We start from the raw sequence: 21,997 nt of genomic DNA on the forward strand, positions 1-21,997 counted from the left end.
ATATCACTGATGTGAATACTTTTGAAAAAGTAGTATTCTAATTGGAAATTGTATTCAGTGACTCATGACGAAATTTAAGTTGCATTCAATAGCAAGTAGCAGTACACACTCTACATAGAACATGTGCATAATTTCTTTACTGAAGAATCCCAGCTTGTATACAAAAGGATGATTATCAGTGGGTTAACGCACAAATATCCAACTAGGAAAAAACGGCGAGTTGGAGATGGCAGGGGAGAGTAATAATTTGGATTTCACTTAAAGCTATTTAAGAGTGTGTTTCATCCTGAGTTTTTGGAAAACAACAAATAAGTACAGCTATTTGTAGCTGCTAGCAATAGCTGTGCAATTTTTTGCCACTTTCCATGATCTTTTGTAAGAAATTAGGATGATAAAATTGCCACTTGTAGTCTAAACACCAATGAACCACCACAGCATTCTTTAAACAAAATTCTGTAACTCTCAATAGCCTTTTAAAGATAAGATAATTTTTAAATCATATAATTCACAGACACATTATTTTGAAACAATTTTAGGTGGGCTACACTATTATATTAGAACATTTCTTAGCATTCTGAGAAACAGATAACTTTCAATGCAGTATATACACAAAATGAATGTATTATGTGGCTATTTCCTCTACAAAATGAACAAGTAAATGCAAGTTAAACAGGGGTCACTTACCACAAACTTTGAATTGATTTTCTGGAGTATCTGTTTTTCAGTTAAAACCATGGCTTCTCCTTTTCTTTTTTTAATTCGTTTTTTTTCTAATTTCTTACAGGCATACATTTTTCCTGTTGCTCTCACCTGGCAAGCACACACTTCACCAAAACCACCTTTTCCTAAAACTCTGTACATTCTGAATGTTTTATACGTGATTGGCTGGCTGAAAAATAAAAAAAAAATTAAGACAGAGATTAAAATTTATGTACAGTGTTTGCATATAAAACAATGGGACCCAAATTGGGAAAAATGCACTGAAGATATCACTGCAAGCAATTAACAAGTAATATAGTTTATATACTACTTTTCGCAACTGTAATAAAATGCTTATTTAAGCCATGTTCATTTCTCTTTATTTTAAGCCATCTTCAGTGGCCACTGTAACAATACTGCTTTTCTTACAAATCTGTTTGCCAACATCGTAAACAGTACTCATGTTTTAAATTAATATTAAGCAGTGGTACATCACCATTATTACTCATGGTTTTTTTTTCACATTCTTATATATAAATGTTTGACTTCAGTACACTGTACTTTACTGAATATTTTCATGTTGTGTACACCCACTTACACCTCAAGTACTTTGTATTGATATGCATGATGTGACCATCTTTTGTTTTGTTTTTGTGGTTGCGGAAACATCTGCTATTCCCACTCTGTCCCTCTTCCTCTGTGTGCATGTGTGTCTTGTGTGGGGATGGGGGCTAGGGAGTGGGGGCATGCACATGCTCAATGGAAATGACAATTGATTGTGCAAACTATTACTTTGTTAAAGCTACTTTGTAATGGTACTGTGGTAAGTGATCAAGAGTGGTTATGTTGCCTGGTGTATGCAGTATTGTTTTTATGGTGGCTAGACGGATTGTTGTTTATCTACTACAGGTTTTATTAGTTTAAATAATGTCTGGTTGCTAAAGTTTGTTTGGTTATTTATTATATATTTCTTTTTTGTGACTACATTTTGAATTATGAAGTTTTTTGTTGTGTTAGGAAATGTTTTTTTTTTACTGTGTTTGATTATTTTTATGTCTGTTTCTATTGTGGTGGGGTGGTGATTTACTTGTTGGAGCTTTTCTATGGGCAACAGGTATTTCCATGCTCTACACTCTTTATACATTATTACAAATATTTTGCTGGTATTCTGTAAGTACAGAGCATCGCAGCTGTAAAACTCCTCCTGGAAATATTTTTGTATGGAGATATAACTTTGGTAGGCTACTTTTACTCGTTGTTTCTTGATGATGTTACCAATTCTGTGTGTCATTTTGTTTCCATAATTGAGAGGATTTCAATTCATCTGTTCAGCTTTAATGTTGTGGCCTCACTGTGTATTAGTGGTGCTGTGATGTGTATGTCTGTAGAGAGTGCTGTGGGTACCTGCATTTGTGTGGTGTTTTGCTTTACTTCTTTAGCTTTATTTTTTATTTTTGTGTGTTTCTGTTTTATCTTATTCAGTTTTGTAACTAGAGATTCGTCATATTAATGGTTTCTTGCTATCCGAGATATTATGTCTAAGTCTTTACTGTAGTTGTGTTGATCTAGTGGTACTGTGTTTTATCAGTGTAGCATATATATGATAGCTGCTTGTTTTTGAGACTGTAAGTGGTTTGAAGATTGGTATAGTATTTTGTCTGTTGCGATGGTTATTTAAGAAGTTTATTTGTCCTGTATGTTCTTTCTCTAAAGTGAACTTTATGTTTTTGTGAAGTGTGTTTATCGATGTGCATAGCTGTTCTATCTTCATTTCTGGTTCCTCTACCAAGCAGAGGATGTCATCCACAAAGTTCCACAAGTATAGTAGATTGTATTTTCCAATTACTATTTTTTGAAATATTCTTTCCTCTATATTGCTCATGAAGATATTTGCTAACTTCCCTGAAATGGGGGATCCCACTGGCAATCCTTCCTCTTTTAACCAAATTATTTATTGAATTCAAAGTAGGTTCAGTCAGCAATAAGGTGTAGGAGTGTGCTTATCTCTAACAATGAGATGTGTTCCAGTGATAGCTGATTTAAATATCTAGGTCTTGTTCTATTATCTAGATTGTTTTCTATACTGGGATTGTAGAGTAAATGTTTTCTACATCAAATGATATCAACATAGTTGTATCTGGAATGCATATGTCTTTTATGTGGATTATTAGTTCTTCTGTGTTTTTAACTGTTCTATCATTCTGTGTTTTGTACGGTTGTGTGGGTGTCTTTAACAAACGTCTGGTGAGGGTGCATGTAGGTGCCATTCTGTACTTTACGACTGGTCTCAAGGGTGTGTTTTCTTTCTGAATTTTTAGTTGTTTCCAGAGCTATGGAGCATTACAAGCTTTTTGACTGTCATCAATTGTGTGTTCTATAGTCTCCCGTACATTTTTCATTTATGGGCGGAACCTGTTTGTTTGGTCAAGCTTGAGGTTTATGATTTTATTCTATGTAATATTTCTTGTGTTTTGTTACTGTACTCTTGTTGACTTCCACTTGTCAACCTTGGTTATCATTTGTTTTATCTGTGCATTTTCTCGCTAATTGTTTTCAGAGTTTCAGATACTGTTGTCAGCTCTCATTTTATTATGTTCATGTCTTGTATCTATGAATTCTTCTTGGACCTACGTTCTTGGTGGTCATACAATTCCTCTGCTCTTGAGATAGTAGTGTGTTCTCAGATTCTAAGATCAAATTTCATATTAATGTTCATTTACTTTTGTGTTTGTGTTGGAGTGTTTTAGTGTATCTGTCAATCTGTGTTTTCACTTGCTTTTTTGTCTTTATTTTACATGTTCCTTGGTGTTACAGGTGTGTTCTTCAACTTTGTGTATTGCATAGGAGAGAAGAGCAATGTTGTTTGTGGTGTCAGCTAAGTGCAAGTGTGTTTCATACAATTTACATTTCAGTTTGTGTTTTTTAGTGCATAATGTTGTGATTTCTCTAATAGGCTACAATTTTTGAATTAATGACTTTGCTCATCACAAAAGATGGTTCACACCCTATGTTACTTGTATAGCTGTGACTGTGGAAGAGAGGCTTACAAAAAGAGACAACATGTACAAACAATTAAAACTCTTCAAAAAAGTACTCTTGGGTCTTGGCACACTTATGTCACAAGTTTTTTCCACCTTTGGAAGGAATCTTTTTAATTCTTTTTCTGAATGTTGCTTTGACCTTGTGCGTGTCCACTGTGTTGTCCTAGAGGGCTGTCTTCACTTGGGGACACAGTAAAAAATCTGCTAGGGCCACAACAGGATTGCAGGGAGGTCTGGGGAATTACTGCAGTGTTGTTCCAGATGTGGTAGTTGTTGACCAGGAAGCAAGTGTTGCTTGGTGCAGTGAAATTATGCAGCTTCCAAATAGCAACAATATTAGGCATAAATATGGTTTTCCTTTGCCTTCCCTTCTCTTCCATGTTTTCAGCATTTCCACGAATAAAGCATCTGGACGGCCTGTCCCTCAGTTACAAATTTATGATGGCAACACCCTTGGTGTCAAAGAAGACAATGAACATATCTTTGGCCTCTGACCTGTTCATTCTCTCTCAGCTGTCTTTGATGCACTTGTGTCACCTGAACACAACAGCATTTGATAGGATTTCACTTTCGAGCACTTCTTGGGTCATGGTTAATGTCTCCATAATCTATTTTCTGAGTCCTGCAGAAAATTTGATAGTGCAACACGGTTCAACAGAACCTAAATAAAGAGCCTATACATGGGTAAAATAAACCATAGTAAAATCGCACAGTAGCTTGTAAGCAAATGATGCTAGGCGAATTTTGAAAGAGACTTCTCCTCCTTCCAAATCCACTTGGGGCAAGTGTACTGTACATCAGAAAAAATATGATTCATTATTTTTAATACAAACAGTATACAGTCCAGAACAAAAATGTTGGAGAAAACAAAGGACAAAGAGAGGACGAACTGGGTGAACATTCATCCAAAAACATCAATATGGTAGCTGATGCATAGTAAGAGAACATACTGATATCTTCTACATTTACATTAAGAGCGAAAACTTCAATGTTTGCTTGGAAATGGCTACCTATTACCACTTCAGAATTGCTTCTTCTCATTGTGAAATTTTCTGTGCCACAAGGGTAAAGTTTACTAAGGGCCACTAAGATGCTGTACATATGTGCAGTTCAGAGCAGATGTTGGCAATGTGTCATCGTATCAGATTACAAGTGTAAAACAGTCCTGAATCCAAAGGTTTTTCAAACCAAAGTGCTTCCCGAGCCACAGTTTTATGTTGCCGGTGTATCACTGCCTTCCTCTGTCCCCTGAAATGACTTACCAATCAGTTATATAGGGACTTGCACCTTAACATGGACATAACATGGACCTACACAATGGTGCAACTTGATATTTTTCAGATATACAATCCGTTTCCAGATATGAATGAGGCCATACGTGATGCCAAAAATCTTAGGAATGTTTGAGGTTTGAACCTTGAACCTTTGATTTACAGTCTGAAATTTCTCCAGTTAGCCACTAAGCAGCACCATGTCAACTTGCCGCCAGCTGATAGGAGGCTAGCACAGGGTATTATATACCAAACTCTTAAATAGATGACAGCAACATGCCAGAAAATACAAATTTCTCAAATTGTGTAGACAGTCTATGATAGGCTAGAAGGCTATGGCTTCACTTGCCACGAGGAAAGCAGGCTGAATATACAGATCCTGCAATTCTGATAACTATCATCCCCAAGCTATCATTACACAGAAAATAAAAGTTTCTTCTCCACTGACAATAGTAACAAAAGAGATGACCTCATAGTTACTACATTGCTTACTCAAAACCAGCTGCTACTCCTGCCAACTTAAATTTCTATGATTGGATGCAGCCTACATTACCAACATACACTTCGAAGTAAGTGTGCAGGCATCCCTTCAGAAACTTTTATCAGCCATATTGTGAACTTTCTTTTCACACCGCTGCAGAAACAAATAATGATTAAGAATAGCTATCATACATTGGCAACAAATTCTTATGCTTTCTATTTGATGTCCTCACTAAACAAGGAAACAGACTCGAATCTATACAGTTAGGAGAGTGTCACAAGGGAGTATAATATGACTGCACCAAAGGAAGAATGGAGAATAAGATTTATTGGCATATCGCCGATAATGTAATACGACGTGATGCAAGACTTAATCAAGCAAGAATGGGAAAGGAGTGGCCAATTTCAATTTAAACCTGGAATGTGAGATAGTGATTTGAGCTCCCATCCTCCAGAGTACGAATCTAGTATCCTTCCACTTTGTCACCTCACTTAATCAATCAGACCACCAGGGTTGCCTGCATCTACTCCTATAGACTAACTCCACAGTGATGATGATGTTTTGAACTTTAAAGGAAGTTAAACAGGGCTAGAAAACATACCAGTATTGACTAGGTCTTCAATCAATTTTTTATACGTTATGGGCTTCAGCTATATGCACCAATTTCGCTCCTACAAATTTTCTAACACCATTTGCCCACCCGTCATTAAGTTGTCTTCTTGGTAATATTTTACCTCTTAGAATCTTTTGTCCGTCAACCATCCATGGTTGTATGGAATGGATAATGTCATGGAAAAAGACAAGACAAGATGACCAACAACAAAAGTAAAACACCTCCATGGACAGCGTAGCACATGCTCACTCTTCTTTCTGTCTTACTCAGTTGGCAACATTTGGAAGTCATGCATGAAATTATACAGTGGGGAAACAAACATGAATTACCACTTTGTCTGGGATTCATAAGCGTTTAGGTAAATTTTGATTCATTTCAACAAAATTGGCATGCTTCTTGAGAAACAAGAGACTGATTCAAGCTACGTGAGTGAACTGAAGAAATATAATTATATCAACATTACAGCTTGCATTAGATTTCTTCATCAGGTTAGTGAGAAATACAGAGATTAAAGAACAGTCAGGAAAGCAGATTACATTTCACCATAAGCGTTGTCAGCAGTCATAGAGGAAGTTTTCAAGTTCTTCAACTAGAGAAATGAAGAAGAATGTGTGTTAATGGAACATAATCTGAACCACATTCATTTTGTTGATGGCATTGCACTGTTTGTCTCAAGTGCAGACAGACAGACAAACAAAGAATGGGTAAACCAAGTTTAAAAGTAGACTTGAAAGTCAGTTACTGTACAACTGAAGTAATACATAACCAACACATCAAAAAGAAAATTATGCAAATTAACAACAAAGTAAAAGAATCAGTTGATAAGTTTTTGTTTTTGGGGAAATTGGAAAATGTGACTGGAAGCAGAGCACAAGAAAAGCAAAGAGTAGACAGCAGTGCTTTTTATAAACTAAATACAGTTTTTAAAAGTCGAATTAAATCTAGTTTAGATTAAGAAATGAGTCACTAAAAGAAATAGGCCTAATTAACTTTTGCTATTTGGACAACGAAATAACTAATGATGGTCACAATGCAGATGACAATGATGACTGGCATTGTCAAGAAAAGTATTCCTGAGAAAGAGAAATTTTCTAACACTGAATACCAATTTCAGAGCCAGGAAGTTTTTTGTGAAGGTATTTGTCTGGGATTGTAATCTTGAATGGAAGTAAAATGTAACAGCAAGCAGTTCAGAAAAGAAGAAATAGTAGCTTTTACAATATGGTGCTAAAGAAGAATTCTGAATGGGGAGATCGAATAACTAATGAGGTGGTACTGAGTCAAACTGGGACAAGAAAAAATTTACGTCACAACTTGAGAAAGAGAAGGGTTCAGTTGATAGGACACATCCTGATGCATCAACTAATAGTCAATTTGGTAATGGAAAGAAGTTTTTGAATAAAAATTGTAGAGGGAAACCTAGGTATGAAGACAGTAAGTAGTTTCAAATGTAAGCAGGCTGCTACAGTCATTTAGAGGTGAAGAGGTCTGAACAAGATAGAATATTTGCTATCTCTGTCAATAATTTCTGACATGAATCTTTTTATTGTCCACCGAGAAACCTAAAGATTTCCAATAGTTTTTGCATTCAAAAGGAAGGAAGGAATGAAAGAAGATTATGGTTTAACGACCTGTCAGTGATGAGGTCACTAGAAATGAGCACAAACTTGAATTGGGGACGGAAATTGGCCATGTCCTTTCCATAGGAACAATTCCAGTATTTGTCTTAGGTCATCTAAAGAAACCACATAGAAATCAAATCTGGAAGGTTGGACAGGGATTTGAACCATAGTCCTCCCAATCACAAGTCCAGTGTGCCAATCACAAGTCCAGTGTGCCAATCACAAGTCCAGTGTGCCAATCACAAGTCCAGTGTGCCAATCACAGTGTCACCTTGGTCTGTTTCAGTCTATGTCTCACAGCCACAAGTAAAAACTAGCAACACACTCTTAGAGTTTCCTGTTGAGACATTTTACAAGCTCGCTTCTGAAAACCCTCTTTAGTTCATTAAAAGCACTGCAGCCTGTTTTTACTTTTCTTCTGGTCTACATACAACTTTCATTCTCAACTACTATAAAACAATTAATTGTTAATTTGCATAATTTTCTTTGTAATGTGAGGTTTAGGCATAGCTTCAGTCTTACAGTTACTGATTTTCAAATCTGCTTTTCAACTTAGTTTACACATTCATTGTTTAAGTTTGACAGCAATTGAGACAAACAGTGCAATGTCATTAGCAAAATGCAGATGGTTTAGATGATGATATATCAATACACATTCCTCTTCATTTTCCCAGTTTAAGGACCTGAAAACTTCCTTTACAACTTGCTGAGAACAGTTATGGTGAAACTGAATCTCCTTACTGTCCTAATGAAGATACCTAGTGGAGTCTGCAGCATTTCTTCAATACACCCACCTAACTTGAAACAATGCCTTGTTTCTCAACAGGCATTCACACAGATTTTGTTGAAATCACCCTTATGAACCCTAGGCAAAGTGGTAAGTCATACTTCTTGCCCAACTGTGTAATTTCATACAAGACTTCCAAATGGATGGTAATAGTGTAAGGCAGAAAGTAGAATGAGCATGTGCTGCACTTTCTACAGAGTTGACATTATGCCTTGAGAAACATTTTTACTTCCCATGCCTTGCATCACAATTATGTGGCAATCATTTTGAATCAACAGAAGTAGTTCTCTTTCCTGCAGAGGCATTCAAAAATGTAATGCCAGAAGATGGGTTCCATATCTTTGGGAGATATGCAGCATGCAAACACAACTCTACATACATGAAAACAATGATACGTGGGTTCATAATCAACTCTGATGGTGATTCTGGTGCATTACAGGAATCACTTTTAACACTGCAGCCATTTTCTTTGACGTCCTTGTGATTTTCCATTCTCTTCATTTATTACCTTCTCCACAGAACTTTATTGGGTGTAGGCACCAGAACATGTACAATAATGTAAAATCATATCCTGTGATTCCCACTCTAACCCATTAACTCTGAAAATGGTAGGCAAGACAGTATACCTCTTCATCGGTCACCATGGAAGAACGAGTACCTTTAAGACACCCACCCCAACCTCTTAAAGCCTGGCTGTATTGTGTCAAACTCACAATTTATATTATCATTATGCTTGTTTGTCTGTCCACTTTAACTTCAACGCCATAGTTTTCATGGTGGAATTAAAGCACACATTCCATACACTTCATTCTTTTGTTATGAATTACAGCTTATTTTAACACGTTCTTTCAAGCTCTGCAGAAGAGCTTTGTTTTGTGATACTCAGCGCTATTTGAATTTTAGTTATATGTTCAGTATTCCCTCAGTAGCTAGATAGTCGGTTGCTTCCCCTTCTCCATTAACCCACCCTTTTACCATCACACACACACACACACACACACACACACACACACACACACGCACGCACTACAGAATTTAACAGTTTTACACTACCTGATCCTGAAAGCTTAACACTGGGCATATTATTCATTTTAATTGTGGTGTTGCTGACATGTCTCATTTCAGTAAATACACTGACTTGCTTTTTCCCTGCCAGTTCTCTACAGCTTCTTCTTCAGTAAAAATACCACCCAATATGTCAACACCGCAATTTTTGTGTCTGGTAAATAATATTTTTAATAACTTTAAATGAGGTTCTTCACTTACATTTTCGAATTCTGTAATTGTATTCTATATTAACTGAAACACAGAGAATTCCAACTTACCTTTCCAGCCACTTCCACTGCAAGTAACGATGGAAGTACATGGAACATTCAAACTGGCGAAATGGGTCTCCAGCAAGAAAGGTTTTTACAGCATTTGTACATTCTAAAAACAGGTCCTTATTACCAGCTGCCAGTTTCTCCTTGCAATGCTCAGTGAGTTCACTGTTCAGAATATCTACAGCTTCACTTGACTGTAGAAAAAAAAAATCTTCATATGAGAAAAGATGTTAGGACACATCAAACTAGGAGCTATTTTAGCTAAATCTGAACGGATCATTCTCTCTCTCTCTCTCTCTCTCTCTCTCTCTCTCTCTCTCTCTCTCTCTCTCTCTCTCATATATGATACCAGAACTATGTACGAGTCATTACAATTTTAACTCAAAGCAGTTTCCTGAGTAATCTACTTGTGAGTGAAATAATCTAATGTATGATTATTATGAACAAAGTAAGGCATCCTTTAGGGCTCTCAATAAAAGTAAAGCATACTTACCTCAAACAGTTTACTGAGACAGCAATTGTTGATCTACTTTTCAGTACATTTCAGTATTTCAACTTTTAGTATATCCAAGTCAGAGAAGTGTGTCACCTGGGATTTCAACTAATGTGTGAATGTTATCTATGGTCCACTGGTCAGGAATTTCTTCAGTTGTAAAATAGGATGACAAGTGATGAGACCAAGGAAAGTACTTTTCAACTTCATGCAATAAAATTTAGAATACTTTATGGAGATGACTGCAGTGCTCTGCAACTGTAAAGCAACAGTTCTCCAAGTTCTCAAAGTCCATTGCCTCGGTCACAACGTATCACCTGCTTTTTCATACTAACTGAGCAACACTAGAACAAGCCCAGATGATAGGTACTACATCCTCTGCATCCAAAAACAGTTGCAATTTCACAACCGGAAGAAGGAATCAGAAGTGCCACATTCACTCATTAAAATGCCAATACTACACAGATCAGGAATTGTCAACTGTTATGTATGATAGACCAATGGCTTTTGCGAAACACTACCTGCTTTGGTATTGTTCATTGATTTATACTTCATCATATTCTGTAAATAATGAAGAGAAGAATTTTCAAGAATGTAGGATGCATCAAGGTATACGTAAATGTAAAAACACAACTCAACCTGTACACTGTATTATATGGCCATACTATTTGTTATACAGCTTTACAATGAAACCTACCGGGACACCCGCGCATGTTAAAGGGCCAGTTCTGGGACGGGCAAGACTGAATCCTCTTGTTGTGTTAACGCCAAGGATAGGTGTGCTGGCCAGCCTGGATATGTTTTTAGGCACTTTCCCACATACTGCTAGGTGAATACCAGGCAGAAACCCAAGTCTCATCTCAGTTACATGTTTTGCAAACATTTAGAAAACTTTTGTTCACTTTCACATGAACAACTTATACACTGACTGTTGCAGCACACACATTCTGGCCAGGGAGCTGGGGGGGGGGGGGGGGGGGGGGGGCAGTAACAGGATGGCAATAGAAAGGGCATTCAACCACCTATTAAATTAACTGCACCAAATCCGTTCATACTCATGTAGATAAAGGCACAAGAAAATGAAAAGTTATCCAGTTTCACAGTGAACATCAGTATTCGTGATGTGGCTAACCAAATTCCTTGTTTCAAGATACGTAATTAATTGTTCAGAAAGTATAATATGATGACACAGTGTTTGAGTGTTTGGTAGAAGATTTGTCAATAAGATTGTCACCTTGCCCCAGAAACACATGACTCAAAGAATACAGTGTGCCAAGTACTGGTGGAGCAGCAACGACACTCCTATTGCGAACAATAAGTGCAAGCCATGGAGTTCAATGATTTTTAACCCATATTTCAAGCCTGTCAACGGATTATTCAGCACAGCACTGAAGCGATGCACTTCTTACATTTTGGATTGCACGTTGATAACAACTCAACTCTGTTGGCGTTTTCAATTAATGCAGTAGCCACATCTGGAGCATTGAAAATCCTTACATAATGCTTGTCTCAGATCACCAGCAACAATTCTCTATCAACAAGTCAAATCAGCTCGTGCAAATTCATTTGCGACCAAACCATTTTACTGGATCATGTTACCTGTTGTTTATTCAAGACATGCTTCCATACTTTTGGGGACTATCTATTGTTCAGAAGAGGACGTGATTTTAACAATATACTGCCCCACGCCACCTCAATATTAATGTTCATGTGCACCAGAACAACAGTTACCTTCATTGTTAGATGGGGAGCCATGACGCCAAAGCCAAGACCATCACCATCCGCGACTGCTACGGTCGCAGGTTCGAATCCTGCCTCGGACATGGATGTGTGTGATGTCCTTAGGTTAGTTAGGTTTAAGTAGTTCTAAGTTCTAGGGGACTGATGACCACAGATGTTAAGTCCCATAGTGCTCAGAGCCATTTGAACCACCATTGCCATCACAAGATGTCACGCATATGTATTATTTACTACAGTGTTAGACGAATTGGTCATCATGTAAAAACCCAGCAGAAAGAGAAGACAAACTGAGTGGTATGATCCTAACAGACGCTTCATTGTATGAATAACAACAGGTATATTGCACTGTTGTAAAGTGTGCATTGAGATGAATACCTACGAGTTTAATTTTTGCTATAAAATTAAAGTGATAATAAAGAAGCAAATATTTTCCTGCCATTAGTTTCTTATCTCAAACTAATACAACCCCCCCCCCCCCCCTCATATATAAATATTTATTCTTTTTTCTCAAACACACACAAAGAACAATCATTCTTTTTTTCCTCCCACAACTGCTCTTTCCTTATCATTGGAAGAAGGATTAAATTTACAGTCATCAGATATACATACATCTTGCTTTTAATTATTATTTGTGTACTGTACTTCAGTCCTGCACTAGTTTTTTCAGCTATATAAAAGCTTTGAAATTTAGGTAAATGCAGTTTATAGTCAGTATAATAAACAGTGTATTCTCTGAATTGTGTGTCAACTTTCATTATTCAGTCTACACACGTCATCAATATCAACATAATAGGCACTTCAAATAACACTAAATTAGTCTTGTTTGTTAGTAGCACACAATGACAGTCTTCACTACATAATTTCTTTCAAATGATCTAGTAACGTAGAAGTTTTCTCCAAAATTTGTAAGTAGTTCCTTTATATTCATCTCTAGATACAAAGAATAGCAATTATATCTACAATTATACTTGTTACTGACATACGTGAAGAGGCAGGGGCTGCCAAACAAGTTTCTAAATTGGGTGGTATCATTTTATATTACTACGAGAAAAGCGAGACTAGATTTCCAACAAATGTAATACTGAAGTGTGTTTAGATAACAATGCAGGATTTGAGACTGATATGTGTGTATGCTTGCAAAAATTTATTTTTGTATATCATCATTTGACATAAGAAGCAGCATGGCTAGGCAAACTTTCTCAATACAATAGGTTTTAAATACTTTCAAAAGCCATTGGATCTCTACATAATTACAGTTCAACCTTTAAAGTTAACTGAGAACTGCTTTTACGTTCTGGATGTGGTGCAATTACACTTACAACACATCTGATCAACAATGGACTTACCAATGGCTTTCACATTCTTCACTACAGAATTCCTAGCATCACCTCTCATACAGCAACATCTCTTGCTGGAATAAGGAAAGTATATGAACTGTAACAAAATATGTCTATTGCAATCCACAGTGGACCTCATCTTCTCTTGCAGATAACTTTTAATAAGTATAAATCTTCAAGGAAGACAGGAAAAACAATGTAACACCTATTTGGAGAAGGTAGTAACAGTTGAAGATAGGAGAGAACCGAGTGAATAGCAAATTATCATTCAATTACATATAAAGATAAATACATAATAATAATAATAATAATAATAATAATAATAATAATAATAAATTAATAATAATAATAATAGTAATAGTAATAACACTGATTACGATTGTTTAGTCCCATTTCAGATAAAAAGAAATTGGAGGTACAGAACCAAGTTATTCTAAAAAGGAAACACAAGGGAAGACACTGCTTGAAATAGCAAACAACCAGTGGAATCGTACTACAGGGTGCACATAAAGTCTGGGAACACTTTCATTTATTTATTGCACAAGAACTAAACATTGTACAGATGTCATACATATTGCATTTTGAACAGAAACTCTGTCTTTTACAAACATTCGATATGTGAACCATGAGTGACCCGGCAGACGTCAATACGGTACTCGAATTCTTGCCATACCCGTCCCAGCATGGATCCTCGACTGTGGCAGTCGCTTCCCATATTCTCTCCTACAGCTCTGCTAGCACATGGTAGAGGCGGTACATACACTAGATCTTTAATGTGTCCCCACAGAAAAAAGTAACACGGAGTGAAATCTGGTGACCGGGAAGGCAATTTCATGAAACAGCTGACCCCCTTCTGTAGCATGGCCAATCCACCGATGCGGCAGCTTCGTGTTCAGGTACCCACGAACTTCACGATGAAAATGGGGTGATGCCCCATCGTGTTGAAAGATTAATGGAGAGTCCAATTGCATTTGAGGCATCAGCCATTGCTGCAACAAATAGGAATATCCAGTGACAGTGCTCTCAGCGAAGAAGAATGGCCCGTACAGTTTTCGACGTGACAAGGCACAAAAAACACACTCAAAGTCAATGCATTCGTGTGGATGCTTTGTACCCCCAGATTCAACAATTATGCCTCTTCAATTTCCCATTAGCGCGAAAAGTGTTTTTGTTGAACTCCAACACACAGAAAGCTCGCTCCGCACCTGAACTTGCCATGTTTGCGACTAGCGCTGACTATCAGCAAATTACCAAACTACGCTGTGGCTGTATACATGAAAAAAAAACTTTCAGGGTTTCTCTTCAAGACAACATATGTATTATACCAGTACAATGTTCGGTTCTTGTACAATAAATAATTGAAAGTGTTCCCAAACTTTATGTACACCCTGTATTACGATCATCTGCCTCTGCATCTACATTTATACTCTGCAAACCACTGTGAGATGCATGGTTATGATCCACAGTGCCATTTACAGCACAACATGGAAAGATGAGCTAGATGGGACTCAAGGAGGTGCTGACATGCCTCCGTATTTATGTAAAGTTGGCGTGTTTTTTGCTGTTTCCTGGAGTTGCCCAAGGGTGTATGCAAGGGGGGGGGGGGGGAGAGACGTCTTACAAGAAAGACGGCATTCATTGTGGTCTTGTAGCCCCACATATAACCAGTTGGGTTATCACATTCACTGCAGGCATCAGTGGCAGCCACTAATCCTTGAGAAATAAGCTTTTAAGGATGCTTGAAATTCATGTTCTATGCTTATGTTGAGACTGACAGCTGCACATAAGGTGCTAGATGTAAAAATGTACATTAGCATCAGTTACACTGGGATAACTGATAAAGTCTGTATGTCGTCCGACACTTATAAACATCATAAGCATTATTTCAAACAACTTTGACAGAGCCTATGATTAATTGCCAATGCAAAACAAAATACAGTTTGAAGAAGGCACACATGTACATCTCTAGTGAAGAACAAACACTGTGCTATGAAAATATTGAAACAATTTTTAAAATTTGAGGAAAAAATTGTGTGTGATAGAACAGATCTTTCTCAAACTATTAAGAATTTCTAGTACAGCACAAACAGTACTCTTAGTAATGTGTCATTACACAGCAGTTCAAACAGAATCCAGGATTAATCATACAATGTATTTTTAGTAATTATGTAATGTAATTGGATAAGTAAAAAAAACCACTCACCGAGAGGCGGCGTGAGAACACAGATATAAAGATGTATTTAAATTTGCACATTTTTGGACCTAATGGCTCCTCCTTCGGGTTCAAGGGGAAGGAAGAGGGGTAAAGGATGAGGATTGGTGAGATTTAGGAAATGAGGAGAGTTTGGAAAAGTGGCCACAACACTGGGTCTGGAGAGACTTATCAGACAGCATGAGAAGGAAAGACTGATTGTTGGGAACAGCACCGGATGAGATTTGAAAACATGGGCTGGTGTAGAGAGGCTTAACCAGAAAAAGGGACTTTCAACATTAGGGTCTTTTAGGGTAACTCCCAGGGACAAGCAGACTTCAAGAAACAGAATGCTGGACCTTGTTTTTGATACTGCAAAAGCATGTTTTTGAAAGGACTGAATGTAATGTGTGATGTGATTCATCAAGGTCAAGATAGGAAGGTTGAAGTATTAGAGATGGCGGGAGCGGTAAGAATGAAGCAGTGGCGGGGGGGGGTGGGGGGGGGGGGGGGGGTTGAAGGGAACTAACAAAAAAGATCAAAAAAATTTCATACAAAAATTATGGTAACAGAGAAGGGTTCACAAGAGGCACAGAGTAGGCAAAAATTTCTTGCCAGAAAAGTGGACAATATGATACCAAAATAATTATGATGGGAAAAAAATTGTGCTGGGGAAAGTCGTGAAAACAGGCAAAAATTTAAGGTTTTCAAACGTCATCCGGTGTAGCCTGTCTTTTCCTTCTCACCCCGCTCAGTAAGTTTCCTCTGAAGCAGGGTTCTGGTCAAACTCTCCCCATTTCCTATATCTTAGCAGTCCTTTTACTTCAACCCTCTTCCTTCCCCTTCAACTCTTCTGCCAGAAGGAGCCAATGGCTCAAAAAGCTTGCATATTCATTTTTATACAAGTGTTCTGCCGCCACTTGGTGTGTAGATTTTTTATCTATCCAATTACATTATATATAGTACTTTTTAATGGTATTTGTTTTATGGTGTTAAACTGTGCCCCAAAAGTATATTTCTCTACAAGGACTGTTTAGACAATTTCTGGACATTTGTTGTGTCAGAAGACTTGCCCCATTCACTGCACTTTCTACATTTTTCCCTAATGACATGCTTTTTCACATCGCTTGGTTCATGCTTTTGCACAACATGTGCTCTCTTCTGATTTCTCTTTCCGATAACTCTTTGAATTTCCGTTGCGGAAGTAGTCCCTTTATAATTTTTAATCTGCACTTTGAAAGATCATTATTTCACTACCTGAATATTTGTTGTACAGGCAATGTGAAGTAAAAAGTAACATGTTCAATAATATAAAAGAATACTTTTTTTAGGATGGGTATCTGCTCATATGAATAACAAGACAGCATCTGCCTATCTGTACCAGATACATTTGTGTTATACCTGACAACTAGCACTGGTTTTGAAATTATTTGTCAGCATAAATTCATTTTTTTTTACTGGTTTGTCAGGAAATTAGGTGGAAGTGAATTTAGTTTCTCGCCTTCCTTTACAAAACTGAGCAGTTGTATTTTCTTCTCACCATCTGGGCATACAGCTTGTTTAGTAATGTTCCTCCTGTTTAACCCTAGCACATTCCAGGTTCAAAATAAGTTTAGGTAAAACACAGTTATTGTATAAGTTATCCAACAAATGGAAAATGACCTTTTCAGTACAACTTTCTCGACTGTACTGTCAAGTATCAGTGGACACAGCACATTTATTTATAAAAGCATTCAGATTGTTTAGCAAGTACATCTTCATGCGATATTTCTTTTGCTTTGTATAGATTGTCATTTAGACAATCTCCTCCTCCAAAGGATCACTGATTCAATCCAACATATGTCTCTGAGTAACACACTTGACACAGTCTATCAAAATAATTTAGCACAGGCCATTCTTTGTATAATCAATCATCTAAATCTGTTTTTGAATTTTTAGCACAATGTAATGAGCATATGATAATCATATATCTGTGTACTCACACTTATCACTATTTCCCTATTTTCGAAGAGTGGATATCTTCCCAATAGGCTTGGAATATGCTGAATTTCATGTTACCCGTATGTTATGAAATTCCCAAGACGAGTATTTCTTCTGTAATTATAGGTTTCCAGTTACAATTTGTAAAACCATCCTTTATATTTCATTTGCAGATATTGTAACAACATTGTTCTTATTTCCTCAGCTACAAGTTGAAGTACGTCACCTGTAGGTAGTAGCCAACAGAAATCCATTGATGTACTGCTAGTAGAATGAATATGCAAACACTATTTTGTACACAGATTTCACTGTGAAACTTTTTGTTAAACCTACTCTTCTTCATGAAATAAGATTTTTGTGTCAGTTGATTAGCTGCCATTTCAAACAATGCATGTTACAGACAATTCTGCACAATAAAATAAAGCTGTTTGCAGAATAACATTCCCTCAGACTTTGTTACTTGTAACAACACAAGTGCACAGCTGAAAAGCTAGGTAGTATCTAAAACAATGTTCCCCCAAACTTTGTTGCTCATACAAGCACACGTGCGCAACTTCAAAGCTAGACTGAGCGATACACTTGAGGATATGTAATCTTACAAGTATCTTCAGCACTGGTCTAGTAGCTCATGTTGTTACATAGTAGCGTCAACCCTGCAAATGTTAAACTCGATAGAATTTGAAGGTCAAAGACATAAAATTATGTCTTCATCTTGCTCCTCTAAACAAATACTCAATGCGAGCAGCATCACCATCCACCTACTTTACAAAATGGCTCATTGGCAAATGCAGAATTCCAGCTTTGATATTGTCTGATAAATTACATTGTTTCCATTGGTACAGCATTTTTAGCATATGCACATGGTATCTGCATCCTTCCTATACCCAGCAGGTGTCAACACTCATCTCTGTCTTCAACAGCTTATTTAGCTTCAATTATTATTCACAATAGTGACACTGAAATTCATGTTACAGTTATGCCACACACACACACAAGTGGACAATGTTTAAACTGCACAATTTAAGAACTGCTGCCCCCACCAACTTTGAAACAAATACAAATGAACATCTACTTTTGCAACTGCAAAACATAGTTTCTTTTATTCATTAAAGAGGTGAAAATGCATATAGATAGCATGTTAATATAGGTAGTATGTTAATCACAAACATTTACCACATCTGCACACACCATGTTACTTACACTGGCAGCTCTGTGTAACAAATTTAACATCTAGGATGTGGTCATAATAGTGGGACTCAACAAAATATCCATGGCAAGATGATGAAGACAATTTGACAGGTAGTGTATTTTTTTTTTACAACTATTTTAAGACTCGAGACCTATTTTCTAGAAGTCTCTTGAGAGTAATAACGGTACTGCAAACAATAACAGGTGATTTAACACACTGACAGTGCTGCCGGCAGCCACAGCAGAACCTTACACCTGATACTGTTTGCCCACTGGTGGCCACAACAGAAACTTGTGTCTGATGTCATGGTGTGGCCTTGTGGTCCATCACTGTGCGTATGGTAGTCAATGTTTTTAATGGCTTCCACTGATTTTTTATTTAATATTTTAAGTTTGTTTCTTGTTCACCACCACCACCACCACCACCACCACCACCACCACCAGCAATATGAATGTCTCTCATAGGCGCTCCACATTCACTTCACTCACACTGTGACATCCACTTCTCTTTGCCGGGCATAAGCAACCCGTTGTAACAAATTTGTTGTGCCAGTGGCAAATGACCTTCCTTGTTGGTGGCTTCTTACCCCTACTTGTTTCTAAACATCCATTGAACAGCTGTGGCACACTTGTTTCTGTCGAACTCCAACAAACAGAAAGCTCGCTCCGCACCTGAACTCACCATGTTTGTAACTAGTGCTGACTATCAGCAAATTACCAAACTATGCTGTGGTGGTATACATGGAGGGGAGGGGAGGGGAGGGGGGGGGGGGGGGGGAACCTTTCTGGGTTTCTCTTCAAAATGACATATGTATGATATCTGTACAATGTTTGGTCCTTGTGCAATAAATAATTGAAAGGGTTCCAAGACTTTATGTACACCCTGTGTGTGTGTGTGTGTGTGTGTGTGTGTGTGTGTGTGTGTATTCACTGCTGTTATTTTAAAGTTTTGATTCCCTACTTGTTGGTAGTAAACCTTCAGCATTTCCAAAATGAATTTTTGAGTTTCTGATCATAAAATTTCCCCATTTCAACAGCCAAGCTTTTGACAATCTCACATCAATATGAGACTGCTCAGAGTTATCAGTTTTGTAGCCTACTATTCCTCATTTGCAGATGTAATCTTCAGGTGATTCCACAGAGGTGAGCAGATTTAGACAAATGCAATTCTACCACATATTTGAAACATTTTGCAATTATTCTAGAGCTGAGACTTGTTTATAAAATAATGTAATGCATTTTGAACAATGAGTGTACGGTGATCAGGAAACTGCTAAACTTACTCCGGATAAATTCATACTACTTAAGCAGAATTTTAGGTTCCCTTTATATGCTTGTGAGTTCTGTCTCGGGAAAATTTACAATATTTAAGCAATATGACAAGGCTTGGAATGACAAGTATCAGTAAACCGATTTATCCTACTGATAAATAATAATCAGGAAAGCTAGGAGGTAAATTTGATAGTTCACAAATTTTATTACAACAATTGGCAGGACTTTAAATTGGTGTGTGAAAAGAATATTGGAATGTAAATTGCAATTATCTTAAAAACAATTAATCTATATCCAAAAGCAAAGAAAATAAACTCATAATATGTTCCTTTAGGAACGCCTCATTTTATCTAATACCTGAAGGGGGAGACTTCTTTGCTTTAGTTGGTAACTGGTGTGTGGCTCATTTTTTTCCATCATAAAATAATTTTCTGCATGTTTCTGTCGATCAAACTTATCACAGAGAGAGGAGACGAGGCGGTGGGCAGAGAAGGGGGGGATGGGTAACGAGGTGGCGGGGGGGGGGGGCAGGGACAGGGGGGGGGGGGACGAGGGGGCGGGCAGGGACAGGGGGGGTGACGAGGGGGGCACGGGTGGGACGAGGGGGGCACGGGTGGGACGAGGGGGGGACGGGTGGGACGAGGGGGGGACGAGGGGGGGACGAGGGGGGGACAGGGGGGAGACGGGGGGGACGAGGGGGGGACAGGTGGGACGAGGGGGGACGAGGGGGGGACAGGTGGGACGAGGGGGGACGAGGGGGGACGAGGGGGGGGACGGGTGGGACGAGGGGGGGACGAGGGGGGGACGGGGGGGACGGGGGACGAGGGGGGGACGGGGGGGACGGGGGACGAGGGGGGGACGGGGGGGACGGGGGACGAGGGGGGGACGGGGGGGACGGGGGACGAGGGGGGGACGGGGGACGAGGGGGGGGACGGGGGACGAGGGGGGGACGGGGGACGAGGGGGGGACGGGGGACGAGGGGGGGGGCGGGGGACGAGGGGGGGCGGGGGACGAGGGGGGGGCGGGGGACGAGGGGGGGGCGGGGGAAGGGGGGGGGCGGGGGACGAGGGGGGGCGGGGGACGAGGGGGGACGGGGGACGAGGGGGGGACGGGTGACGAGGGGGGGACGGGGGACGAGGGGGGGACGGGGGACGAGGGGGGGACGGGGGACGGGGGACGAGGGGGGGACGGGGGACGAGGGGGGGACGGGGGACGAGGGGGGGACGGGGGACGAGGGGGGGACGGGGGACGAGGGGGGGACGGGGGACGAGGGGGGGACGGGGGACGAGGGGGGGACGGGGGACGAGGGGGGGACGGGGGACGAGGGGGGGACGGGGGACGAGGGGGGGACAGGGGACGAGGGGGGGACAGGGGTCGAGGGGGGGACGGGGGTCGAGGGGGGGACGGGGGTCGAGGGGGGGACGGGGGACGAGGGGGGGACGGGGGACGAGGGGGGGACGGGGGACGAGGGGGGGACGGGGGACGAGGGGGAGACGGGGGACGAGGGGGGGACGGGGGACGGGGGGGACGGGGGACGGGGGGGGACGGGGGACGGGGGGGACGGGGGACGGGGGGGGACGGGGGACGGGTGACGAGGGGGGGACGGGGGAAGGGGGGACGAGGGGGGACGGGGGAAGGGGGGACGAGGGGGGGACGGGGGAAGGGGGGACGGGGGAAGGGGGGAAGGGGGGACGGGGGAAGGGGGAAGGGGGGGCGGGCACGACGAGGAAGACACGCAGAGGCGGGGGGCGACGAGGAAGACACGCAGAGGGGGGGGGCGACGAGGAAGACACGCAGAGGGGGGGGGGGCGACGAGGAAGACACGCAGAGGGGGGGGGGCGACGAGGAAGACACGCAGAGGGGGGGGGCGACGAGGAAGACACGCAGAGGGGGGGGGCGACGAGGAAGACACGCAGAGGGGGGGGCGACGAGGAAGACACCGAGGAAGACACGCAGAGGG

General features: G+C 40.1%; 1 protein-coding gene across 3 annotated transcripts in view; it reads right to left on the reverse strand.

Moving 5' to 3' along the window:
* The window catches only part of LOC124605225 (G protein-coupled receptor kinase 2), a 173,549-nt gene that overhangs the window by 69,180 nt on the left and 82,372 nt on the right, over positions 1-21,997 (reverse strand). For all 3 annotated transcript variants that reach the window (XR_006978624.1, XM_047136775.1, XM_047136776.1), the window contains 2 exons: positions 9,840-10,030; positions 685-889 (listed from right to left, as the gene is read on the reverse strand). Coding sequence is in view for 2 of the 3 variants with exons in the window: in XM_047136775.1 (XP_046992731.1) it covers positions 685-889; positions 9,840-10,030 (396 nt within the window). In the remaining variant the exon portion in view is untranslated. The remainder of the gene's footprint in view (positions 1-684; positions 890-9,839; positions 10,031-21,997) is intronic.

Source organism: Schistocerca americana, chromosome 3, assembly GCF_021461395.2.
Source record: "Schistocerca americana isolate TAMUIC-IGC-003095 chromosome 3, iqSchAmer2.1, whole genome shotgun sequence".
NCBI lineage: Eukaryota > Metazoa > Arthropoda > Insecta > Orthoptera > Acrididae > Schistocerca > Schistocerca americana.